The 26687-nt window shown below is 52.6% G+C and overlaps 6 protein-coding genes across 6 annotated transcripts; 2 read left to right on the top strand and 4 right to left on the bottom strand.

The window, feature by feature from the left end:
* Window positions 1-738: 738 nt before the first annotated feature.
* Window positions 739-1756, top strand: QA3 (Quinate dehydrogenase; the record flags this gene model as incomplete). The annotated part of the gene is made up of 2 exons (XM_053191842.1): window positions 739-1602; window positions 1661-1756. 2 exons carry the CDS (start codon window positions 739-741, stop codon window positions 1754-1756), a joined length of 960 nt encoding a protein of 319 aa, XP_053050926.1.
* Window positions 1757-3642: 1886 nt separating this feature from the next.
* Window positions 3643-5442, bottom strand: N0V96_000015 (uncharacterized protein; the record flags this gene model as incomplete). Its single annotated transcript, XM_053191841.1, has 4 exons — window positions 3643-3991; window positions 4049-4420; window positions 4484-4666; window positions 4730-5442. The coding sequence occupies 4 exons, from the start codon at window positions 5440-5442 to the stop codon at window positions 3643-3645; spliced, it is 1617 nt and encodes a 538-aa protein (XP_053050925.1).
* A 5676-nt stretch (window positions 5443-11118) lies between these two features.
* Window positions 11119-13784, top strand: N0V96_000016 (uncharacterized protein; the record flags this gene model as incomplete). Its single annotated transcript, XM_065755789.1, has 2 exons — window positions 11119-12924; window positions 12972-13784. 2 exons carry the CDS (start codon window positions 11119-11121, stop codon window positions 13782-13784), a joined length of 2619 nt encoding a protein of 872 aa, XP_065615029.1.
* Window positions 13785-14159: 375 nt separating this feature from the next.
* Window positions 14160-15126, bottom strand: N0V96_000017 (uncharacterized protein; the record flags this gene model as incomplete). The annotated part of the gene is made up of 2 exons (XM_065755790.1): window positions 14160-14551; window positions 14613-15126. 2 exons carry the CDS (start codon window positions 15124-15126, stop codon window positions 14160-14162), a joined length of 906 nt encoding a protein of 301 aa, XP_065615030.1.
* Window positions 15127-17103: 1977 nt separating this feature from the next.
* Window positions 17104-19299, bottom strand: N0V96_000018 (uncharacterized protein; the record flags this gene model as incomplete). The annotated part of the gene is made up of 8 exons (XM_065755791.1): window positions 17104-17620; window positions 17673-17737; window positions 17792-17975; window positions 18038-18155; window positions 18217-18465; window positions 18520-18627; window positions 18678-18829; window positions 18887-19299. 8 exons carry the CDS (start codon window positions 19297-19299, stop codon window positions 17104-17106), a joined length of 1806 nt encoding a protein of 601 aa, XP_065615031.1.
* A 4229-nt stretch (window positions 19300-23528) lies between these two features.
* Window positions 23529-24872, bottom strand: N0V96_000019 (uncharacterized protein; the record flags this gene model as incomplete). Its single annotated transcript, XM_053191837.2, has 3 exons — window positions 23529-23690; window positions 23744-24027; window positions 24779-24872. The coding sequence occupies 3 exons, from the start codon at window positions 24870-24872 to the stop codon at window positions 23529-23531; spliced, it is 540 nt and encodes a 179-aa protein (XP_053050921.2).
* Window positions 24873-26687: the final 1815 nt, after the last annotated feature.

Below are 26687 nucleotides of genomic sequence, written 5' to 3' on the forward strand. Positions count from 1 at the left end.
GGCATGTACGATGGCCATCATCAAGTGTGGTGGTTGATGGGAGGCGGAGGAAGTTAGACTGACGGCTGGTGACGTTGAACCTGTCAGGCGCTGCCGGTTGTCAGGAAGAACACTTCTCCAGATCACAGGATAAACGTTCTTCAGACTGGCACTCGGATGAGTGGGAGCACCAAGCGAACAGGGGGGCGGGCGTCTTTTGTGTCGTATGCCCACCATTCCGAGGCCCAGACTGTCCGGCACTTCTCACTGGCTGTTGGCTGGAGAGTTCTTTGCCGGAAGTCCCTCTTAGAAATCGCGGCGAGATGCCGATGGGAAAAGCCCTGATACGGATTCCACGCGATCTCGAGAAGCCCGTCCCAGTGCCCCGGACTTTTCCCCGTATTCCGCAAGAATGATTAATTCGATACAGCTACCATTGGACCGATGAAACTCCATTTGGAGACAAGAAGAAGGGACTAAGAGCGAGGCACAAAAAGTGGCTTCCATCAGACCCTAGTTCCCCCCAAATTCTGCGGTTGACAATTCCCACCGGATTTTAGACTAAAAAGAGCCCTGGTTTTCTCCATTTGTTGCGTCTCGCCATAACGCCATTCCTACCATTCTTCAGTCAGTTGCACAGAAGAGCCTTGCATATACCATTCGAAACTACCAAGCAAGAGAGAAAGAGAGACAGACAACCCTGGATCTCATCCTGATATCACTCACTTCCTAAACTCAACCAACTCACATTAAGCAACAATGGCGAGTGCTACCCCCATCGACCAGGTGGAAGACACTATTGCGGTCAAGATTGAGCAGCTTGACCGCCACGGTTACCTGTTTGGCCAAAAAATCACACATTCCCTGTCACCACTCCTGCACACCACCATTTACGAGGGTATTGGCCTGAACTGGGAGCAAATGAGACTGGACTCGGCAGACTTGTCACTGTTTCTGGAACTTATCAAGCACCCCAAATTCTACGGCAGCTCAGTCACCATGCCCAATAAGGTTGCTATCATCCCTCACCTCGACGAGCTGACGGATGAGTGCCGCGATGTTGGCGCCTGCAACACACTCTTCATCAGAGAACGCGACGGCAAGAGGATATACTGCGGCACCAACACGGACGTTATCGGCGTCCGTGAGTCTTTTGTCCAGAACGTCACCGACCCGGATGCCGTCTACCACAACAAGCCAGCTCTTGTTATCGGAGGCGGCGGTGCGGCCAGAAGTGCCGTCTACGCTCTGCGCAAGTGGATGAAGGCCACCGATATCTACCTCGTCAACCGTGACAAGAGCGAAGTCGACGCAGTCATCGAGGAGTGCTCCGCGCGGGGATATGGAGACAATCTGTATCACGTCTCCACCGTCGAGGAGACGAGAGACCTCGAGGCCCCTGGCGCTATTGTGGCGTGCGTGCCCAACTTCACTCCCAAGACTGCAGAGGAGATTGTAGCACGTGAGATTATCGTCGAGTTCCTGAACAAGGATCGCAAGGGTGCTATCCTCGAAATGTGCTACAACCCCACGCCCTACACAGAAATCGGTGCTCTCGCAGAGGATGCCGGCTGGCAGGTGATCCTGGGCACTGAGGCCATGATCTACCAAGGTCTTGAACAGGTCAGTCAGCACAAAATCTGAATTCCATCTACCATACACATCTCTAATATCTTGATAGGACCGATACTGGACTGGCAAGGAGGTTGACGAACTTACCGTTCAAAAAGTAAAGGATGTGATTGCCGCAAAGCTGTCACAACACTCAAAATTGTAAAACAATAATGCTCACCATAGACGCCTTGCATAGCTAGATTCTCAGCGACTGTTTTAAGCAAAGATGACTTTGATGAATGTTCATAGATTGATGATGCTCTTCCTATCTTACCTGAGTGAATGGTGCTTGCATCCAAAATACACACCGCATTAACCTCATGCATAAATAAGTTGGGCAGTATCTCCTGGCCATTTGTGCATACAACCATTTTCACAATTTCTGTCAACTTGAGCTGGGCTTGCGCCCCGTGTTTAGGTAGGCACGTAGGCTAAGTGTTTGGATGGTCTTTGTCCTTTCAATGCAAATTGGTATAACACACACCAAACAGGGACTGGTGAGCTGCCGGGTAAAAACTTTCCCACGAGCTGGCACACACTAAGAAGATCCCCATAATTCTCCACATTACGCCTGTCCGCGTGATCTATCTGGCCTGAGCGGCGGATCAGCATAGCCGCTGAGCCCAGAGCCCCAGATAGTATCGTCCACGAGCAACGATTTTGACACTAGAGAATGATAGTCACCAAACTCATCTGGCTCTAGGGATTATCCCATTCGAAGATGTGTCATCTTGTGTCCACATGCAAGGCCCAGTGAGCACTAAGGCGCGTGAAATGAATTCGACTTGAAATAAAAGGCGGTGCTGATATATGCGTCCCAAAATTCGCATTTGCTGCACCTGTATTGATTCTGTTCCTTTTCATGCTTGTTCTAACAAAGTGATCGCAAGTAAGGTTACATAACAAGAGAGAGCATTTTCTTCACTTATCGTGTGAACAGGAAAACGTACTGAGTACTGTAGGTAGTTGTGTTTTAGACAGCCAACAGCTGTACTCGGCGTAAATTGCTTCGATACCATTTCACAAAATGAACAGCAGTCTCACCCAATGCAATCGTTCCTGTTCCTCGAAATGATTGTCTGACCTAAGCAGAAATCTACCAGATTTCGAATCCAGGAAGATGGATTGTGCATGGCCTTGGTCGAAGACAATGAGACATATCGTAGATTCGTAGGCACCGGGACGAAAACATTACAGGTGACCCTGAGTTGCTTCAGGAAATACGTTTCCACCTCTGCCCGAGATCACAGTGGCCAGATAGTTTTTGTTCCCGGAGAATGGACTAAGTGCGACTCGTAACCCTTGGTCTGTAGCTGTACTGTGCATATACATTGCGAGTTTCAGTAATATTTACCCGGCGTGCGTTCTTATCTTCCTACGCCGCAAGATACCCCTGCACTGACAGTCTTCTCGTACCACAATTGAGCCTTAGAAGGCTCAGATGGGATCATTCTCTCCACGCTGTGCTTACAAAATATGATCAGGTCTTGCGAAGTACATGTACAAAATGTCTCGCGTATTGCAGGGCCCATTATTGATCTGTAACTGTAGAAGTATTTGAAGTCGTCTTTTCCAGCTGTGGTTTGCCTTGTTTCTTCGACCTTAAGTAACTCTTCTCTCGCGCTAAGGAGAACAAGCAGATACGGATACACAACCACCAAGACGGGTGGTCAAACGACTACCCGCTACCATCGAAACGATCCGCCCTGCCACGACAGCCAAGAGCGGGACTTTGCTTACTTTGCTTAATATTACACCTCATGCAGCACCTCGGCTTGGCATCGGTATCACCCCTGGTTCGCCTACATTCCTCCCACCCTTCTTAACCCTCGACACCCTCGCTCGCTCTGCCCCCGCTCATGCGTAGACTTGGGACTTGTACTTGTGTCTCGGGTGTGACTCGATGATTCGCTTTATGTGTCACTTAGGGAATCGGCTCGGGATGGATGCTTGTGTATTCCTTGAGACTGGAATCTTGGAATATCCACCTAGCTGCTCTAACCATTCAAACGTCCTTCATATCATATTAGTAAACCGTGAACCCATTCGTTAAACGCTGTCCTTCCTCTCTACCTGGTTGATTTCCGCATCATCAGACTTCTCTCCGGATCCATCATCGGAGTATTGTCTGAAGCCCTGCTCCTCCGCCAATTCGGCCATAATGGTCTTGTTTGCCCTCCAGACAGGCTTAATGGTGAAGAGACGATCCATGGTCTCCAAAGGAATAGACTTAGTCTCAGGCATCAGGAAGAAGATGAAGATGGCGGAGCAAATCATGAGCGAGGCGAAGAAGAAGTAGACTCCATAGCCCCACGCATTAAACATTTGCGGGGTGAAGCGAGAGATGATGAAGTTCCAGAACCAGTTGTTGGCGGCTGCACTAGCTTGACCAAGGGACCTGAGAGTACATGTTAATGATATGGCCACGGATGACACGATGCAGATTTCGGCGTACCTAGTGTTCTGGTCGAACATCTCAGAGTTGATGACCCAAGGGGTACCGTTCCACGAGGGCGTGTAGAACACAGTCCAGAGGTAGAAGAAAACCATAGCGGAGATACCGCCGCCGGAAAGACCGCCACCGCTTCCGGATGCTGGGTTGAGAGCGAGGTAACCACCAATGTACCACATGCACAAGGAGCCGCCAATGGCACCAATCATCAGCAGGTTGCGGCGACCAAGGTGGTCAATGAGCCACAGAAGCCACACGAAGGTCACAACCGTCTTGACAACACCGAAAATGCCGGTTGTGAGGAAGCTGGTGTTGGTACCGGTGATGCCAATGCTCTTGAAGACCGTGGGGCTGTAGTAATTGATGGCGTTGATGCTGTTGAGGATTATGTTAGAGACTCGATTACATGTTGGTGTATTTGGAGGATTGCTCGCTTACCCAGAGCCGTTTTGCCACAAGAAAAGCATGCCACCAAGGAAGAAGCGCCACTGGACCTTGCTCTGCTTGAGAGAAGCGAACGGCTTCCAGAAACCGGCGCCAACTTCCTGGCGGTAGCGCTCGAGGTCGGCATCAATGTATTGAACCTCTTCAATGATGTACTTGTCTTCAGGGGATAAGTTTCTGTGGAAAAGGGGTGGTTAGCCTGGGGGTCATTAGCGAAATAACGGGTTGTAGGGCACATACCGCATCCAGCAAAGAGCCTTCATCGCTTCCTCTCTCTTGTACTTGGAAAACAGCCAACGAGGGGACTCGGGGATGAAGAGAGCCCCGATGAGCAAGAGGCCAGCAGGAATCAGCTGGACGGCGAAAGGGATGAGCCACTGGCTGTGGCTGGGAGCCATGGTAGAATCGACACCGTAGTTGATCCAGAAGCCGACGAGGCCACCGATTTGCCATCCGAGTTCGTAGATACCGACGAGACGTCCACGCACGGCGGGGGGAGAGAGCTCCGAAATGTAGATGGGAGTCATGTTGGAGCAACCTCCCACACCGATACCCGCAAGTACTCTGCCAGCGAGGATGAGACCGAGGCCGCGCGCGCGGTTGGCGCCGAGCATCATACCGGCACCAAGGAGAAAGATCGTAGTGAACAGCATCAAACTCTTCTTGCGGCCGAGGAAATAACTGCTGACGTAGGCGAACAGACTTCCGAAGAAGGCACCAGCCTGGTAGACAGAAACGATGTTGGACTTGAGCAGAGCCAGACCGTCCTTGCTGTAGGAGGCAAATTGGAACTCCTCCATGAAGGAGGGCAAGGCGAGAGTGGTTCCGATGAAGGCAGAGTCATAGCCGATGGTGCAACTGGCGAAGGACGCGATGATTGCACAAAAGTAGACGCGCCAGTTGTAAACCGCCTTGGGCGTCGGGCGGTCCTCTACAAGAGTGAGGAGAGCCATGGTGATGGTTTGGTTGGAGGTATCTGGCGGTTGCTGGTGTTCGAGGCGAAGTTGAGACCGTCTGAACTCCGAGTCTTAGAGGTTGGGTTTGAAGAGTCAAGAGTCTTAAGGAGAGACGGAAAAAAAATCAGATTACGACGGTCCAGGGTTGCCTTTGTTATATGGATGCGTCAGGGCTCTCTGGCTCTCCAACAACTTGGTAAAGACTGACTGACAGGTGGCGCACGTATCGGTTCGTCTGGGGTAAAGTCTGGGGGTCTGGAGCAGCGGAGTTTGGGTCATCCCACGGGGAGGGAATCGAGCGTCTGGACCGTGGACGAATGGGATCTGGGGTACGCTACACGAACAAACTCGCTCATGTGTATGGAGAATCCGGAATGTTGACTCTGGGGTGAACGCTTCTCCCTCCAACTAGATGGTTGTTGGACTGGCGCGCCGTCTCCGAACCGGAGCAAAATCTGCAACCTATGACTGACTCATTCTCCATAACGCGTGGAGCCCGGCAGACATGTTCTTCTCCGCACCAACTATCTGTTTCCGAACTAGATCCAATCTCATAGACCCCCAAATGCTGGAGAACCCCTGTCCAGACCGGGGCTGTGGGTTGAATGTTTATCCTGTCAGCGCTTCTCTATTGCCATTCGACTGTCTCGCATTGCACGTGGACGTCGTCCGACTTCCCAACTTGTGCCAATCCCAACCGAACGGAATGACAGCAATGCGGGTGAAGAAGCTGTTCCCCAGCTTTCTCTGCCTGTAACCTTACGCAGATATGGGGAAGATGCCTGGCCTACGGGGTGCATGCTGTGACTGTCAAGCCGGCAGGGGCTCAAATCAGGTTGTTGGTGTGAGAGAGAGATACGCCAAGGTGGAGTTGAGAATATCCGGTCGAGATACGCCAACCAAGCCACCGGGACGCTCTTCAAGGCCTGGCCACATGATTATTGACCACGAGTCCACGACAACTCACCTCACTCGGACCGTACCATTACGTTGTCCTAGACGTTGCTAGCGGAGACAACTTCTCAACCCTGCCATCGTCGTCCGGATGATAGTTCTTTGCCGCCAAGGACTGTGAATTCTTGGTGTTGACTATGTCCCACCTGTGATGAAGCAAAAGTGGGAGGGAGTTACCCAAGATACCCGACTTAATTATGATGGCAATAGGGGCAAACACATCTCTCTGTATGACTCTGAGGTATTTACAGACCACGCGGAGCCAGACCAAACCTCGCATGCACCATCTTATCTTAACCTTAAGTCTCCGCATTGAAGAACCCCACGTGAATAGTCTCGTCGCCACAAAATTGGTTCTCGTTGGTATCCATAGACTTGGTACGTGCCATCAAACAATGAAAGTGGAGGCAAGCCAGGGCACATTCGTAGGCTGTGCTTCATAATCACCTCCTGGCCACGGCCTCAACAACCAAATCAGGGTACGGCCAGCCTGGCGATTCCAAATTGCTGTGGTAAAACGTTGTGGTTCTGTCCGATGGATGGATGTGGCACTTGGCGCCCAGTGCTGTTCCTGATGATTATAATTCCGTTGTGCGCTGCTCTTCACTCTGCCGGGGCTAAGTTCTTAAAGTCCTCGTAAGTACATGTAAGAAGAAGCCAGACCCCTTAGTCTTGTCGGCGGTGCAGGAGGGTCAACAAATAAGAGAGATAAGCCAGCTAGAATTTCGTCAAGGGAAAGGGACGAAAAAGGCTAGACAGTCCGAATGCACAAATCACTGCCCTTGGCGAAGCCCGCCCTGGATGAACAATTCTTCGTCACACCGCAAGACTTGTTTGCTAGCACTGCAGCATTGATCCGTTAGAACAGGGAGAACAAGGAGATGATAGTGAGGTGCAGATAGTATTTCCAGAGACTGGAATCAATGTTCATTTTCTACTAAAGGTCATAATACATTATACTTCTCTCACATTCCTCCATACTCTCCCCGAAGCATATCAGTCAAGTCTGACCCTGGGGCAAAGCCGAGATTGGCCATAAACTGCGGGTCGGCTTCCATACTATCTGTGCAGTCGATAGAAGCAAGCTCGTCCATAATGGCGTCGTAATCCACGCCGTGAGCGCCCTGCCCCATAAGATAGGGTGCCTGAGCTGACGACAAATGCCCCATGAAGCCTGAAGGAAATGCATCCAGTTGGCTCCCTGGCGTAAATGGCATGGTTCTCGCCGTTGATGGACTGACGGATGATGCTGTTGGTAAAAACCCGTTACTGTTAGGATGATGATAGGAGTCCGCAGGCATCGAGAAGTGCGGAAACTGCGAGTTTCTGCGAGCGGATGATGGGTGATGCGAGAACTGATTAACAGCCGGCTCGGCCTGAGCTGGTGTTTGCTCGCTCGGATCCGCGTCCATGGGTGAAGAATCCACGTTCGTCGTCCGATCTTGCCAGACAGACATCAGATTACCCATCAGTGAGTTCCACCGCGTCTTATCATCGTCCCGGAGAGCTTTGACGCAACTTTTGGTATTTGCGATGCTCATATATGTGACCAGGAGTGGCGAGACGCCGGCTGCGCCAAAATGGGAAATCGAACTCTCCAAAACTTCCATCAGACTCCAGATCAGAGACACTCGAGGGTCGGCCATCAAAGTCAAGGTCGCGCCGAGGAAGGTGGCCTGGACGAGGAAAGCCGACGGGAGGATGGGTATCGTCGACGCTCCAAACACTACTGAATTGCAAAATGAGAAACGAGGATCAAGCACTTGAACAAGGTCCGCGGCACCAACTTTTGGCCCAGCGCCCCCGGACTCAACACTCTGGTTTAGTGTGCGGAAGAATTGGTAGAGCTGATTGAAGGAGCTCAAAGACTGTGCAGGCTGTACAGCAGCTTCAACGTCCTCCAATCCGAATCCAGCTCTGGGTGTCCATGGCGCCCACTCCTCTGATCCGTTCTCCTCTGTTGGCCTATCTTTCATGTCGTTCGTCCTCATGTGCGGCGTCTGACCAAGCCTTAGGGAAACGATGGTGTCGAGCATAAGACAGGTCATCAAGACCCGGTCCAAAGCTATCGAGTATGCTTCCTGCGTCGAAGAAGCCGACAGGCCCGAGATCGAGTCTCTTCCGCCGTTTCGTGATCGTCCATCTGTCAGGGCCATGGCACCCCTGACGGCTAGACCAATCAATAGAGAAGCTGCCCCGGCGTTGTCCTGCCCCAGCTTCACCAGGGACAGTACCAGAAGTGCTTTCACATGGCCCAGTGCCATGTCAGTCTCCACCGGTATGAGGCTACGGGCTGCTGCTATTATCATACTGGGCCGGTCAGATGGTTCTGAACCTCCTGGAGGCCGTGATGATGCCGCATCCTGGAATGCCCCGACAGCAAGAGCACACCAGAGCTCAGCATGAGCAGCACTGTTATTTGAGTCTTCCGGGTCAATATCGAGACCGTCCGGAGGATACGAGGCCGCAGCGCTATCGAGAGTCTCTTTGGAGTTTAATATCGGAAGCCAACTGTGGGTGTACGAATAGTACACCTCTAATAATCGAGGGAAGTTTCTTGGTAATTTGAACCTTCGCCGGGACCTGGAGCCATGCCGTTGCCTCGGGGCTGGTTCCTTTTGGGCGTCTGATTTGCGGTCAACGGCGTTAGGTTGCGGAGAGACGTCAGGACCGTCCAACGGAGTCTCCCCGTTTCGTTTGTTGCGGCCATCACCTTCGGCATCCGATTCGTCTCCGGAAGTATCCTGGCGGGGACTTATGCCGTCCTTGCCAGATAGGAGCCGGTCAATATCCTTATGGACGCGGCATCTCCTCCATCTTTTGTGAAGGCGATTGCCTGCCTCGCTGTCTTTGTCGAGGAGGAGAGATTGGCCGCCACCACCCTCCTGCGTGAGTAGACCGGCCAGCTTTTCTTCCGTTCCAGGGACCTGGTCGAAGAGCCATACGAGGGCAAGCTCGAGGGTTCGGATCAAGCCGGTCTGAACGCCGCGCTTCTTCGGTGCGACATTGTATGTACATGGCCGCGACAGGGTAACACAGGAGAAGCATTGAGGTTGAACGCCATCACACTTCTCTCGGGCACTGTCCTCATAATTAGCACAAGTTCGGTTCGCACATGTAGTAAGCTGGCGACAGTGGCACCGAGACCAGCACCAAAGCCGATATCGCAAGCAATGCGCGGAATGTAATCGACATAGCATTATCTACGCCGGAACGCTTGCAACGGAGAAACATCTGGGCTCGTAGTTCCCTGGACATCTAGTCGCTTGGAGGAAACGCTCGGCAAGAAGGCGATGAAGATAAGAGAAAGGGAGAAAGAGAAACAATAGTGCTGGATTCTGCTTGCCTTCTGCATTGGTCGCATGCACGAGATACTCTCTGGCGCTTTGGGACAGAGGTCGAGGTGACACTGGTCTCGGCATCTTGAGCCTTTCTCTTGGATGGCATCCTTCATTCGTAGCCGCAAGCGGCAGGGCAGCTCCAATGGCTCACGCCGCGGAGGACGGCATAGAGGGCGCGGCACGAGAAGCGGTGATGTCGACGAGGGAGCTGCGAGGGCAAAAGAGCGCACGCTGCGGGCGATGATTGAAGCGAAGTGAGCAGCGACTGGGGTTGTGATTTGCGAGTGGATGTTGCGTTGCGTTGCGTTGCGGCGAGCGGGACGAGCAAGGTATGATAGCACACGGTTGAGCAGCAGAAGCAGCAACTCCAGCCAGCAGTACGGATAGTAGCAGCAGCAGTATCAGACTCAACAGCGGCCGCAGCAAATAACGAGCAATGATGAGATTGACGTCGTCTTTGCTTCTTCTCCAAGATTTCCCGCGCGCTGTGCTGAACGTAGAGTGGGGAAATCCTGGGGTAACCTCACAGGCCGACGCTCGCGGTGCCGCCCTCAAAGGTTGTTGCTAGATCTCGGACCTCATGGGAGTCGGGACAAAGGTCAGGCTCGAGAGGCTGGTCAGCTGGCATTTCTGTGGCATTAATTGGTCGCGAGATGGTAAGTACGGACGACTCGGCATGCGGGGTGTTAAGGAGATACTTTGAGTCGAGGCCATGTCTCCAGATGGTATCCAGATCTAAGAGTCAAGACCAGGGGGTTGGCGATGGCAACTCTTCGACTCTGCCTGATAATTGCCAGCACATCCTAGACCCAAGGGGCATTGACGAGGACCTCATAGGCTACATCCCACTCAGTTCCACGCTCATCTCAAGTTATCCCGCCGCAAACCTCAAACAGCCGAGTTTCCCTCTCTTCAACTCACAGGAGAGCATCACCCCCCTTTCCCCACGCCGTCGAGTAACTCGCTAACTCTGAGCCCAAGGCTAAACATTTATCAGAGTACCCCACCTTAGCGCCGAGCAAGGGAGAGGGGCACCAATTTAGCACCGAGGGTCGGAACTGGGGAACGGCTTTGAAGTTGCTCCCACATAGTGACCTAACAATTCTGCCGCGGTGTGTTCGTACTACGTAGGACTTGGGGCGCGACTCAACGTGGACTGACTGACTGACTTGACTCTTCTCCAGAGAGAGCTTGACCTTGTTGGACCACAGCTGAACGGCTTTGCACGAAACATAGCTCAACGACAAAGGTATTCGCGCGTCCTCTCTCTAAGAGTCTCACCTCGATACCGGCGCGTGCGCATGCATCCTGGGCTTTTCTCTCCTCCTCTTCAACCCACCTGCGTCTGCACTGCTACAGCCAGGCAGGCGGAGGAGCCATGGCGACAGCCGGAGTGAAGCGGTCCTACGTGGCCACCGCCATGAGCGATGAGGAGGACCATCACCACCACCAACTCGAGAATCCCGCAAAGTTCATCCGCGTCGACGGTCGCAATGGCCACTCTGCGTCGCCTAGCCAGCCCCAGAGCCCGAGGACCAACAGCAGCAGCAGATATTCCATGGCTGCGTGTTCACGACCAGAGACACCAATCACGAGACCAGCAACACCCTTGGCCCATCTTCCTGGCGAGGTTCCGCCATTCCCTGCCGATGCCTCCATTGTCCTTGCCGGCATTCGCGGCGCAGGCAAATCAACGCTCGCCATCATTGCCTCGACCGCCATGGAACGAAGGGCCGTCGACTGCGAAAAGGCCTTCCAACAAGTCACTGGCCTGACCAGCTTCGCATATAAGAGGGCACATGGCCCCGCTGAATGTCACCGCCGGCAGACAGATGTCCTTCGAGACCTCCTCGACCAGAACTCCAAGAGCACATTGATTGTGTGCAGTTGGATGGAACGCGGGGTTCAGACGCTCTTGAGGGAGTTTTGTCGCACACATCCCGTCGTCCATATCGTGCGGGACGTCAAGGCCATTCAAGAGCACCTAAAGATCGAGGACGAAGACAAGGCGAGGAATTTACTGGCGGCCAGCAGCACTATTTTCCGGACATGCAGCAATCTTGAGTTCTTCAACGTCTCCGAGACGGCCGACCCATGGATCGAAACTGACGCCGCAAGGATTGAGGCTCACGCTGGTGGTCAGAAGCCACCTGCTCCCTACTTGACCTTGAAGCGGGCAGAGAGGCATTTCTTGAAGTTCCTCAGTCTCATCATGCCCAAGGGTTCCATTCCGTTCATCGAGTCGGCTTTCCCGTTGGCCTCCATACCTACCGAGGACAGACGGTTCACTTACGCCATCTCGGTTTCTCTTTCAAGCCTGCTGAACAATGAACTCGCCATTGAAGAGCTTGAGACTGGAGCAGATGCTATTGAGATCGTCCTCGACGGAATCGCTGGTGCACAGTCACTAGATTCCGAACGAGCCGCCGACATTGCTAGAATCATAGGGTCCATAAGGAGGAGCACCGTAATACCCTTGATGTACCACGTTGTTCTTCCAGATTCCTCAGAGTCGGTGTACACCGACTACATACTACACGGTCTGCGACTCTGCCCTGAATACCTCACTGTCGACCTCCGCCTAAACGACTTCCAACTGTTGCACATCATCTCTATGAAGAGGCGCTCAAAGATAATTGGTCATTTGACGCCTGCGGCCGACTCCCCACCGTGGTCAGACCCTTTCTGGATGTCACAATATCATAGAGCACGGCGTCTAGGATGTGATCTGGTCCGGCTCGTCAAGCCAGTGACCTCGATTAAGGACAACTTTGATATCAGCCACCTCAAGGCCTTGGTGGAGGCGTCTACCGGCCACAAGATTCCCCTTATCGCTTACAACTCTGGACCTCGCGGTAGACACTCGGCGGCCATGAATCACGTCTTGACCAGTGTTGTGCCAGAGAAGCCCGTATCGTCTACTTACAACCCTAATCAACCATGCTTGACAGCAGCTCAAGCGACGCAGGCACTCTACAACTCGTTTCTGTTCGACCCTATGAAGATCTACGTCTTTGGTGCCCACGTCTCTTACAGTTTGTCACCAGCCATGCACAATGCCGCTTTGAAGGCTTGCGGCATTCCGCACCTCTACCGACCGTTCTCGACGCCTTCCTTGAACGGGCTACGAGAGCTCATTGAGGATCCTTACTTCGCGGGGGCCAGTGTTGGCTTGCCCTTCAAAGTCGAAATCATCACTCTCTCACACACTCTCTGAGCCGACACGCGCAGGCGATAGGCGCAGTCAACACACTTGTTCCTGTTCGCCGACTGAATCCCGACGGCACCATTCCAGAAGACGAGAAGCTCTTCAACTGCCGCAATCGCGCCGGGCCGGTAAGGGCGCTCTATGGAGAAAATACGGACTGGATCGGCATCCGGGCGTGCATTCGCAGAGGCCTCTCTCCCGCCAACGCTGTACGAACATCGAGCTGCGGTCTCATCATCGGGGCTGGCGGTATGGCTCGCGCGGCTACCTACAGCATGCTGCAGCTTGGAGTCAAGAATATTGTGGTCTACAACCGGACGATAACGAATGCGGAAAAGATGGTTAATCACTTCGCACGCTTGTTGAAACGGCACGACCTACCACTCCTCAGCGCAACTTCGGACGTGGAAACGAAATTCCACATTATCCGAAAACTGGATGAGCCATGGCCCGATGACTTCCGACTGCCGACGATGATTGTCTCTTGCATCCCGACACATAGCATTGGCGACGTCCCCGCGCCCAACTTCGAGGCGCCACAGGCATGGCTGGGTAGTCCGACTGGCGGTTGTCTAGTTGAACTAGGCTACAAGACATTGGATACACCGATCTTGAACCAAGCGAGGAGGGTATCGCATCGAGGTTGGGTTACTATGGACGGTCTTGATCTGTTGCCCGAGCAGGGTTTCGCTCAGTTTGAGCTGTTTACAGGCAGACGAGCACCACGTAGGTTGATGCGAGGAGAGGTTTTCCGTGCCTATCCCGACGGGCACGACCGCTCCGCACTTGCACAGCTGCAGCCCCGATTGAACAATATTGTCGAGCAGGAGCCCTGAGGTTTCTTTCCTATGGGCATGGAGTAATGATAACAGGAGACTATGATGAGAGAGCAGTTCATTCTACACTGCTAGCCAAGATACCACAGCAACGTACACGACTAATAAATGATTAAAAATAATTAACCCATGTCTCACATGCTCCTCAGACACCCGCACAGCCTTCCTCATTGCGAGACATTCTACTCGCTCTACAAGCATAGGCTCCATGTGCTTCATTCATCAATTTCTTGCTGCGCCTCAATGAAGCAAGTGTGTATGTCAGATGCAGATCTCATCGTAGAGGCCGGGAAGAGGGAAATAAGCCAGTCAAGTACATCGCTCAGGGTCGGCACTACATCCAGGTTCCACTCCCGAATTCACCCGATGCCTCCGTTAAAGACCTCTCAAGTCAGGATCGTGACGACCATCTCCCGCTGTGGTCAACACCTTCTCCGGCACCTTTGGGTTCTCAATGTCACTACCGTCTCGCGTTCCTTCGATCTCCATTCTGTCCTCCCTGTCCAAGATTGTTTGCTCAATCAAGGTCTCCTTTGCAGGAACAACCCAGCTCAGCGTGGTATACAAAAATATTGAGACGACGAACCCAAAAAGCCAATCAAAGCTGTAGAGATTCTGAGCACCCTCGGAGATCTGGACGGCAGGGTAGCCACTGATCGCCAAGGCCATCCCAGGCAAGTTGGGGGCAACCGGCACGATGAAAGCAATAAATGCCCTCCAGTTACAGCCTGCAATGTATCTATAGCGGCCATGAGGGTCGTATAAATCTAGAAGACGACAGAGCGTTAGTAAAAAGTGAATCAAATGGGGAATCGTAACTGGACATACCGGGAAGATCGTATCGTTGTTTCTTGACGAGCCAGAAGTCAGCAGCCATGATGCCACTTAGAGGAGCGAGGAAGACAGCGTATGCCCCCATGAAGTTCAAGAACGTAGCGGCGCTGGCAAGAATCTTCCACGGTACAATGACCCAGGCACCTATCACAGCAGCGACTATACTTCCTCTTCTAATGTTGATGTAGCGCGGGAACATGACAGTCAGGTCGTTGGCTGCGCTGATGCTGTTCGCCGTAACATTGGTGCCGATCGTTGCAATAAGCCACGCCAGCGCCCCAAAGAAGGCAGCACAGCGTCCTCCTGGGCCATTTGCCAACCAAAGACTGACTATATCGAGCGGGTTCCAAAGGTAATCACCGTCTCCCTGGAAGACTTTCGTGGCCGAAGTGGTAATGATACCCATGGTTCCGCATAAGGTGAAAACGATGGGGACAAATATGAGCTGGACATTTTGAGCGTTCCTGGACTTGCTGTAGCGCAAGAAGTCCGGAATATTGATTGCCATCGTGCTCCACTGTCCCGAGACCGACGACATGCAGCTCAGCCATAGCCAGGCATACTTGGAAGTCCCCGGAGAGAACTCGGGTTGCAGCCTGAAAATATCACCCCCGCCACCGGCTTGTTTAACAGCCCATCCCAAGGTCCCTAAAACCACAGCTGGAGTAGCAAGTAACTTGACATAGAAGAGCGGTCGAAGTTTAGTTGGGTGAATGAGTAACAATGGCAGTTGAATGATCCAGAAGAGAAAGAATCTGGGTCACTTGTCAGTACTCTGATATTCAATTCAGTGCCTCTATGAAAAGACTCACGAGCACATTCCCATGGAGGTGATGCCCGCCGATTCAGCCAGGGCGTTCGGAATCCGCCCGTAAGAAGGAGCCCATGCACTCAGCATGATCGTCACACATACACTTCCGTTGACGCACTATCATTGAAGACCAATATCAGCATTGAAGTCAGGCGAAGTGATGCGTACGAATCAATACCTGAACACCCAGCCAGAACATAGCAAGGATGGCTCTGCTGACAATAGCAAAGTATCTGAAATGAAAGTCAGCTTCAAATCTAAGCAATGAGTACACTGCTGAATCAATCAAGTCTACTGTGCTTCAACCAGAAGTACCTACCTTAAGTAGAACCCAAAGCTACCCGTGGCAATGACACTAAAGGGGACATGTAGACGACTTCCTATAGCTCCATTGAGGACCATTGCTATTGCGATACACGTTGTTCCGACGAACATGATGGGAATCGCCTCTCGCCAGCTGAGTCCGACGGCAAGTATAGATCCGGCGGTCTGTAGAGTTGAGAGGTTCATAAGGTCGGTACTCCAGTACGCCAGGATAGTCCACAGTGACCAAGTTCGCATCGGCACCGGTACAGGGTCCATGTCCGGGTTGGTTCGTACGCCTTCTGGCGCAATGGCGCTGGGGTGCTTGGGAAGCTCCCATGCCTCTATTGACGTAATTCGCCGTCTCGCTTCCTGCATATTTATGCCCCTCATCTTGACGTTGAAGCTGTTCGAGTCCTCACGCAGACCAAAGATGCCTTCGCCCTCTCAATACTCGAATGAAGTTGTGGTCAAACACGGCCTTCTGAGAAAATCGAGGTGTGCTAACAACCTTGTGGGTGCACAATTGCAGAACAACAAGCCTCTCTGAGGAGTGAGACATGGCCGCGTCTATGTAGTCCGAAAGCATCCGGCTTTATGCAAAGCAACCCATCTACGGATGTGACCTTTCTTCCTCTATACGACCTGCATCTGCGGGATTCGCTCCGGCCAGCTCCGCATCCTGCAGCCCAAAGAGAACATGGCCATGTCAGTAACGAGTACTTGGTCGGGGTTGGTTATTCAACCATGTTCACAAACGACTATCTTGGGCAAGAAAGTCGACCAAGTAAGCCTGATGGTCTGGTCCTTTGCAGAAAGGCAGATAACGAGGCGACATGGAGGGATGCCAGGCACTCGATAAACAGCGCAGGGGGTAGACGCACCAGAGTGGGATTCGCGTGACCAATTGCCGTCGGGCTTCTTATCGACCCTCGATGTTGCTATTCCGCCTGTGCAAAGGGAGGCCAATTGTTAACCGAAATCACCTAGTGTGGCGTTGTTGAGGCGACAATGCAGCATTTGCATGAGGTGTCAGGTATCCGAAGCGTAGCTTTCTGTGGCGTCAGTTCGGTTGTCACTTATCTACCTTGATGTCCTATGGTGCTGAACTCTTTAAAGCGCAATCATCTCGCCCATACCGAGTGTCGAGTGGTAGGAGTCAGACGTCAAGAAAGGAGAACCGTAAAGTCCCGGTCTGGTAAGATACTCTACTTGCATAACAATCGCTCAGAATGAATTCGAGAGAGTGAGAGCGGGTATTCATACTTCATACATGACCAAAAACACATTAAAACAAACAAAACCCTCAGCTTTTAATGTAATATTGCACAGCCATCCAAGCCATTGGATCAACACAATCAATCCTCAGCCTCAAGACAGCTTCTCATCACGCTTGCCGGTGGTGTTGTGTCCAATGGGCTGAATGTCCTCCGAATCGGCTCCACGCGCACTCTCCCCGCCGTTGACGTCCTTTGGAGTAACGATGCCAGTGGTGGGGATAACATCATGACCCTCCGTGTCCTCGATCTCCTCGTCGAGCACAAAGTTTAGGAACATGCAGACGAAGGCCGTGATAGCGAAGCCCGTCTCCATGATGAGTACAATGGCGTCGAGGAAACCCCTCAGGCCGCGGTTGTCACCCGCATACGTGAAGACGTTGTCAAAATACGTAGGAACGAGGGTAGCACCATAGCCGAGTGTGAGACCCGCGGTCAGGATAAAGCGGTTTCGTCGGTTGAAAGGCACACCCTTTGTGATGATGGCCATACCGGAGACGGCGACAGCCGTGAAAAGGAACGAGGTCATACCTCCAAGCACGGAGGAAGGGATGGCGACGAGCGATGCTGCGAATTTGGCAAAGATGCCCATGATGATGAGGAAGAAGCAACTAATCCACTGTTAGTCGGGAGGTTCTTGAGAACTGGATTTCGAAAACATACCAGCAGTAGCCGGCGCTGCGGTTAGCACAGCGGGTGAGAGCGATGACTCCGTTGTTTTGAGCAAACTTTCCTCAGTCAGCTTCAAGTTGTTCAGAAATGGGCAGACTCCATCAGCTTACGGTTGTCATAGGAGTGATGGTCATTAGAGCCGCAAGAACGCCGTTGATGCCATCAGCGAGGACGCCTCCCTGGATACGGGATTCGAAAAGACGGCCCTCAACCTCAAGGCGAGAGACATCACAGGTAGCAGTAATGTCACCAATGGCCTCGGTGGCGCAGATGATATAGACGGCTAACAGAGGCCTGTCGACGAGTTTAGCTTCAGTTTTCATATGCTCGCTAATGACTCCGAGTCTGAGGCTTACAAGATGAGCGGCCCGTAAAGGGTGAGTTTGAAGGTGTGCACCCAGATGAAAGAGGCAGCAGGGGCACTGTCGATTCCGGAGCGGTCAAAGTAACCAGTCGCAGCGGCGATGATGCATCCTAGGAGCAGGTCAGCAACAGAGCATACGGGCATGACGAGAGACGCAAGATTGCTACTCACCGACGAGGAGGCCAATAACAACAGATGTCGACTTCATGATGGGCGCGCCAAATCGTTCACAGAGAATGATGGTCACGAAGACGGAGAAACCCAAGCCCAAGTACTCGGCGGAGCCCCAGGGGAGAGCATGAGGCGCAGATATGTTGGGGCACCGGGCGAAGAAGTCGGAAGTCGGGTTGGCACAAGGGCCGGAGCCACCCATCCAGTTCTGAAAGCCAGTCTCGATCAAGTGGATGCCAATGAGCATGACTGAGCACGCGTCAGATGTCTTTTCTCACGGATTTACACGTTGCCGGGGCCTACCTGTCGGGCCAGTCACGATGGGCGGAAAGATGCGAAGCATCACCTTTGGCGGCATGAAGGAGATTGCAATTTCAATCAGAGCGCAAAGGGCACTGGAGCCGATGATGGCTTCACTCTGTCAGTTGAGGAAGTGGTGCTAGAAGGTGAGTCAGACTCACCGCCGTATCCGTCAGGGCACGGGAGCTTGTTTCCCTCGCCATCCATCGGGCAGAATCCGTTGGCATACATTTGAGAGAGGGCTCCCTGAGCCACCGGGATAATTGCAAAAGAGATACCGACTACGGAGATCAAGCCAGTTCCGATATAATAGCTACATGCAGATGTAAGTTCGAATGCCTTACAGCAGGGGGGCATTTCTTCTTCTTACGGAGTCTTCAGGATGTGGAATCTGGTGATTTGAATCATGGACAACAAGCCGGAGACAATCAAAGCTGTTGAGACAAGATATTGTTGCATCTCCCCAGTGAGATTAGCACCTGCAGCGCCGCTCAGCAGGATAGGCGGCGTGATGATTCCGGCCAGCATGGCAAGGGCATGCTGGAATCCTAGCAACAGGGCCAAGAGCGTAGGCATCCGGTCGTTTAAGCCAAAGAAGGGAGCGGCTTTGCGACTCTTCCTCATGAATGGCAAGTTCGGGGTAAAGAGGAAAGCATAGTCGTAGTCGCCAATCAGGCCGTCCTTGGTGAAGAATCTGTTCTTGGTGCTGCGAAGGCGGTCTCCCATTGTCCGCTTGGGAGCTGTCCCGGGGACGATTTGGCTTGGGCCCTGATCTTCATCCATGATGTCGCCGTCGTTTTGCGTCGTGCAATTGGTACTTAGTGCTGGCGGTGACAGTGATTAACCAAGATCACGTCGGGTTTACGATTAGAAGAGGAGTTAGACTCGTCGAGAATGCAGGCAAGACCAGACAAGGCAAGGCAAGGCAAGGCAAGAAGAATTTGACCCGACGGTATCCACGAAATCACCATCCAAAGGCACGGTTGTGGATCTCTCTTTATATATCAATCTGACTCGATCATTGTTGCATGGGTGAGATCCTTTTAGTTGATGGTATCGAGCAATTAGCTTCAGCCGCTATCAGTGGGATAAGCGGCTCGGAACGATGTGAATGGCTAGCGATAGTAAAAAAAATGTGTATCCCCAGAGGAGCGGGTCCGGTTCTGGTGTAGGGTGCGTAGCTGCGTAGCTGAGAGACTCAAGAGGGTGCCGTGCTCGGACGGGGTGCCGGGCGAGCAGAAGATTGACGGTCGAGTCCAGAGTAACACCGGCTGTTTCCAGACATTGGCCTGGAGTTGGAAGAATGGGGGTTTGAACCTTGGAGGGAGAGAACGTGGGTTGCCAGTAACAAGGGGTGGCGAGAGAGAAAGAGAGCCTGGAGATACATTCATCTGCTACTGAACTCACAGCTCGTCATGAAGTAGATGACATGCCAAGTCTTGAGAGACAGTCAGAGAGCAAATAACTAGAACGCAACTTAGTATCTTGCTAAGTGACATGTTCCATCATGCCTGATACAGCGACCCAGCAGCAGCAATGGCGCTACTGCAAAGTATCCAGAACCAACGTCGACCACTTCTTTGGGGGGTGTGGGAGGGCCTGAGTGTGGGGGAACTCCCCGGCATCGCTCCCGCGTGGCACACCAGGAGAATCCCGCCTTCATTCTTTGAGTGTTCGTCCGGGCACGTCCTACATGGGCCTGGGGAAATCGAGCTACAGAGTAATATAGAGATGCGGCGAGCTGCGAAGTGCGAAGTGCGACATGCGGCGCCAGAGAGCGGGATGATGGATCAGCTCAACTGCCAGCGGCTCGCCTTGTGTGATCTCCGCGGGGGTCCCGGCTCTCAGGCTCTCAGCGTAGGTAGTTGTTAGTGTCTCATTAATTATCCATCTTTCTCGGCGGCTGATGAAATCTGTAGGTTCCATCCTGCCGCGAACTTCCCCGACGTAATGGTATGGCCGCTGCTCGCCGCCGGCCAGATCAAGTTGCCGGTTTTACGGCTCATTTTTCTTGACTTCAAATGGTGGCGGGACAAACACGATCGTGTGGTGCTGTAGAGAAGATCATCATGCCATTGAGAAATTGGCAACTTGGGTGTACCTTGACAAGAGTCGTTCATGGGTAAAGTTGGAGATGGTTCGTGCGCGGATAACGGTCTTTCCCCTGGTCTATGGATAGTGTCAATTCATCATCTTCAACTTCAGACTCTTCAACACGTCAGGAACCACACGATGCTGCTTTGCCTCAGCTTCACAGTCATCGTCTGATACCTCTCACCCAGGCTTGACCTCTGCCCACCGAAAGGTCATGGGCAGACATTACTCCGCGCGACACAATTTTTGGCAGATGCCAATCCAGAGCCGGCCCCCAAGGGCCCCAAAGAAGCAAACCAACTGCTTAGATCCGGACTGGCGTAAAGATAAGAGCTGACCAGGCCATCCAGGCACCCCAGAGAAGCGCACACCAAGTCTCCGTAGAGATAAGAAAGCACCCCAATCGAGTCAAGGGGAGAATCCCGGGAGATAGAGGCGTCAACACCCGCGACACAGCGTCTACCTCATTGGCTTAGCCTGCTGCCGAGACTCGGAGATGCAGCTCCTCGGCACGGCTGGGCGGGATGAAGCATTGCAATAAACGCGTCGCTCGCTGCTAGAAACAGCAAGGACACCAGAGAGCTTCTGTCTGCCATCGGCGGGCTCCGATAGCAAGGGAGAGCCCCCATAAAGGGTCTCGCCGAAGAGACCTAAGGAAGCTCACCAGTGAGTCTGAGGTTATCTCCGGTTCGGAAAGCTGGACCATCACTGCTTCCCGGCTCTCCTGATCCATTACCTACCCGACTTTACGAAACCGTCGCCTTCGATAACAAAAAACTTGATTCGGCTTATTTTGATCAAGTAAGTTGAAGGGATAATTAGCTAGCAAACTGAATGAGACATCTGACTGGAAAGGCCACTCTTTCAAACGCGCGTGAACCTATCCAATACAAGTCGTTGACGAAAGATGGAGATGGTTCCAGCTTACTCCGTAATCGCCTCCCAATCATCTCCTCAAGATACGACACCACGAGGTGCCCTCTGTCCTACTTTTTCTCTCTATGGCTTGGCGAATATTCTCTTCTAGATCCCCCTCATCTTACTCATTCGACTAGAAACATGCAGGCCCATCATTCGCTTCATCATTACCGTCGACGCCATAACACCAATAGAACTAAATCGCAATCCCAAGATGCCGGGATAAAGTACCTAACTTTGGCACCTCCTCAATTCTGTCGGATATGTACAGCTCAACCACATTACCCTTTTCCAGCAGCTGTCATCGATAGTCGTCTCTCATTCCACGAACCACATCCTGCTGCGATTCGAATCGCACCCGATGATATTCGTTCAACTGCTGCCGGCCAGATTCCCGGACAAACCCCAGCAGCCCCTTGTGTTTATCCTTGAGACACTTGCTCAGTTCGGTTTCTGTCTTCGCGCTGCACTGGCATACATTTGGCGTGCCTCCGAACTTTGCCCTGTCTTGGGAAGTCGGGAACATGATGCTGATTCGCCGGACATCCTTCCACACAGCAGCAGCATACTCCTTCTCCCCTCGCCGCCCCAGTGCCAACTTGGCCAGATTCCAGTCCATGTCGTCGTCTCGGCTTTCGTATCTTCGCACCGATAGCTCGGTGTTGCCTCGGTTCTGCTCAATGGCAGCAATCTGACACGACGATCCGTCTCTTCCTGACCGGCGGCAGTTGCACCGGTCTGGGTTGACATCGGTGTCTTCGTCAATATCGATGGTTACCAACGCTCGCTTTCCTGTCTGCAAATTCTGCGTGAAAAGCACCAGCATTGGCTTGGGAGGGCGTCTATGGACAGTCCCAGTCGTGTGTCCCCCTATCGTTACAGTCACGGTATGCGCGTCGCTTCCACTCGAAGTATTATTCGACGGTGATGTCGTCGCCGAGTGGTTGCTTGAGACGCTAAAGGTCCGGTCAGGCCGGCTGTTGACTGTTGACACGGATGGTGCTCTTGACTGCCATGAATTCGGAAGCAGAGATGAAGACCGAGGGCTCGCAGGTGATGTTGATAACGTTGCCTGCCGATTAGCACTGGGTGGTGATGCTGTTTGCGTGCTACCCAATCTCACTGGCCGTCTCGGTATCATCATGGGAGACCGAACTGCAAACGGGCCGGTGATTGTTGGCGGTGATGGCATCGAACGACTCCATGATGCGCCTACAGCCGGTGGACCGCTGTTACCCCACATAGACCCAGTCTCGGTAGGGCTGGTGGTGAATGGGTTTGCGGTGTTCCATACGCTGCGGAGGGTACTCTGTCTTGATGTTGTGTTAGACGGTGAAAATGCCCCTGGCTGTGATGGTGACGTGCTCTGCTCGAGCGTCGCCTCGTTGTTCGTAACGAGCTGTCCATCAAGTTGCTTTGGAACCCACAACTGCACGCATGCTCCCTCGACTATCGGATCTCCTCTCCCAGACACAACGAAGCTCACCATGGCCTTGTATCTATCGGTGTTGTAAGCTATTGGTAGCCTTCAGTGTATGGGTTCATGATACTTACTGGCTATAACTATCAAACGCCTTGAAACCAGTCACAGCTTGTTGGAACTTGGCAGCATCTTTCAACTGCGTAAAAGCCAGCTTGGCAATCCGTTCATCCTTGCGCAATATCATGTCCCATGCGCCGAAAGAGTTAGATGGCACTGCATAAAGGGGGTTTAGTATGACAGTCGTGATGTCGAAATCGATGGTCTCGGCTATTGATTGTTAACAGCTGGACGATACCATCTGGCTGGGGCATCCATGCCTTGACGACGTGCATTCCTGTTCGAACCCCCTAACTCAACGCCTGATATGTTTATCCTGAAGCGCTTACCATCGGCGCCCATTCGGCGAAGAAGCTGAAGCTTCCTCTCAACGTTGGAAGTGGCACCCTGTAATGGTCTGGCGCGAAACTGATATTAGTTACCACCCACATTGCGTCAGGGCCTGATCTTAGGACAGAACTTACGTATCCATGACCTCTTCCATGAGAGCATCCCTCGTCACCACGTCCACGAGCTGAGCAAGCTCTTTCTCGGGCCATATGTCAAACATCTCAGGTGTTAAACCTGCTAGACTTGGTGGCATGAGCTCTTGCTTGAATCGATCGCATTGCGACGCAAGACCCTAGCACATATCAGTACTATCCAAGGTAACATGAGACTGAAGACTCGACTTACGTCTTCTAGCTCCTGGATGTAAGAGGGCCAATGGGATAAGGTCTGGCCCTGCTGAGCGAATTCGGTCGAACCGCGAATCCGTCTCATCAGCCAGACACACTTCAAAAGGCTGATATATTGCCCCAACTCGGGAACCCTATTCTCCACCAGGATACCGGCAGTAAACTCGATGGTGGACTTGTGGTAATGAATAACGAAAGCATCCGCAATCTCCTGGAGACTTGGTTCGAAAGCGTCATTCGGTCTGTCAGCCACCCACGCTCGCTGAAATCCATCCTCGATATCTGGAGGCACCTCAGACTGAAAATATTCCCGCTGAACCTGTTGAGCGAGGGCCTGTTCCATATCAGGCACGAGAACCCCCATGAAGCGACGTAAGTCAAGGTGCATTGCACTCATACGTCCGGCGAGGTCTTCATGGATCCGACAAAGAAGGTCACTGGCTCTGTCAGTGCTCTGAACGGCTGGCATCAGGTAGAACTGACATTTCAAACGGCTTCAGCACGTGAAGAACTTTGGAATTATGCAAGGCTATGCGCGCTCGCAGACGATCTGCCGCCGGCGCTACGAGAACATTCCATTCGATGTTTCTCATTGGGCCGCTGCTGAGGCGGTAGCGATGGTTATTCTCTATCAGAGTGCAACATTCTCTCAGAGTCTCGTGATAGTCGCCTATGATCTCGTTGAGCGACGAACGATCCCAACGCAATGGCTCAAGTTTGAACGCCGTTTCCTGGTGAAATGACTGGCCGGCTTTGTCTACTACGCGGCCGAGAATATCGAGGTTCTCGGCCAATCCCCTAATATCGCGACCGAACTCTGCGTACTGTCGGGCTGCGATCACCGTAAGTCAGTGCTGACTTCTGGATTTACAGGCTTCCTTGAGTTGAGCTATGGCTTGTGTTCCAAGGGCGCCAACACTCTCCAAGGAAATACCAGATACATATCCTCAAATACATCTCTACATGAAGAGAATGATATGGCGATGAGAGTGGCAGCCCCAGAAAGTGGTATCCATTGCGCCGAGGAACTCACTAGCGTTAAAGTCGTTATCCCAACCAAACTTGTATACGTCCCACGCGAGCTTGCTGAAGTTGATGACATCTCCCAGCTGGATTGGCCCTGCCATTGGTTGTAACGGGGCAAGGGGAAAGTAGTTCTTCTGTGAAATGCGCCTTACAAGATGATTCGCATTGAAAGAGCGATGGTGTCAATGCGTGTGAGGAAGACGACTAATGGAAATTCCCAAAAGCGGGCTTCACCAAGAGGGCTGAGATGCGAAGCAGATGAGGGGAACGAAGGCAGATTTGAAGTAAAGCCTAACCGCAGGGTGGGAGCGCACGACAGATTGACCATAGACGCCACCAAGCTGCAGGCATGTCACAGAGATGAGAGCGAGCCGCCCCAAGGAACGCTGCTTGCTATCTCAGACCAACCCGAGTCTGCGTTCACTAGCCCAGACAGCTCTACCTAAATCGACACCGAGTGAGAGAGAGAGAGAGAGAGAGGATGGTGTGGGCATCCATGCAGGCAGCAGGGGAAGATGACCTCCTCTGCCCTGCTCGTATGGCTCTCTCAACTGGTCTTGCTTGGCCTCCCAGTTGGCTGTCTTTCGTCCTTGAAGTGTGTCTGCGCGCGTCGACCGTGGCAGTACCGAGCAGCCGAGCACGAACTTGGGTCGTCGTCTCTTGGCAGCCCTATCTAGTCAAGCGATACCAGCTCTTGTCAAATCTAGTGAGTGACTCCCAGGTGGCCTGGAAGCTATGTACCCATTACTTCCTACGCATCCATTACGAGCAAGCCCACCCTATTCTCTTGCGCGGATTACCTCCGCCCATGGAACTCGGGGTCTTGTTCAGAAAGGGAGGGGAAGAAAAGGCTGTCACGCGGTCTCAGTTACCCGAGACACCCCTACGATGATATCCAATCCCGTCGACCTAGGCTGGACCCTCAGCTACTGGTAGGTATGCATGTCTGCGGCGGAGGTGGAAGATTGCGAGATAAGCTACTGAACTGTGCGGCTGTGTCACTCACATCTCGAAGTACTTGGGATGAACTAATCGGACAGAAGCTTGTCCTTGTTAAGGTCATCAACCCCGTAAACTGAGGGGTCCTTTCAGTTGGTTGCTCCCCTCCTGATGATGATCCAGTTATTCAGTTCCGGACACTTTTAATCTAAAGGTGCTGACATTTTCAATGCCAAGCTCCAGTAGAGAAATGTCTGATTGCATCACACCCGCTGTCATGCCCAGAGCAAAATGGAAGCAACTTGAACTTGCTGAGCGAACATTAGTTAGGGCGAGTATTTAACTATGCTTAGAGGAATTTCGGGCGAGGCTTTTAAGTGAATACGCCTATATACCCTTGACTAAAAACGATGGTCGACACTCAGCCCATGTGTGGAATGCATGTGGCGGTGGCAGTGAGCTGAACAGATTGACAGGTTGGATAACTTCCCAATCACGCCAATGTGCCAACCTAGGTGTAAGACTCAGACGGGGGTGTCACCTTGAGTCTTCCCCATTCGTGCTCGCTTCGCCAGACCTATTAACGCTCGAATACTGAGACTAACCCATCCACTAGATCGGGTACAACTTGACAATTGCCCGCTTGCCAGAGTCTTGGTAATAAGGTAGTACGTTGTTGAGATCCCATGTGTCCAAGTTCCCAAGCTGCGCGCAAAGAAAAACCTCAGATATGCCTTGCGAGGCATATTTCTGGACGAGGCTGTCGTGGCACGAGTGACTCGACCAGCCCTCGTCCTAGATAGTGGCTGCCTCGGCATGCATGCGAGCCACTATCAACCCATGGCCAAGTCTGCCTGTTTGTCTTTCTGTGGTGCGCGCCCCAGCTGCGTGCTGTTTCTAGTTTACGCCCGACATGAGTGCCAGCAGCTCGTCACACACACACGCGTGCGCCAGGGGAAGTGTGCCATACATACATA

Source organism: Colletotrichum fioriniae (genome assembly GCF_027942845.1).
Source record: "Colletotrichum fioriniae strain IMI 355084 chromosome Unknown scaffold_1, whole genome shotgun sequence".
NCBI lineage: Eukaryota > Fungi > Ascomycota > Sordariomycetes > Glomerellales > Glomerellaceae > Colletotrichum > Colletotrichum fioriniae.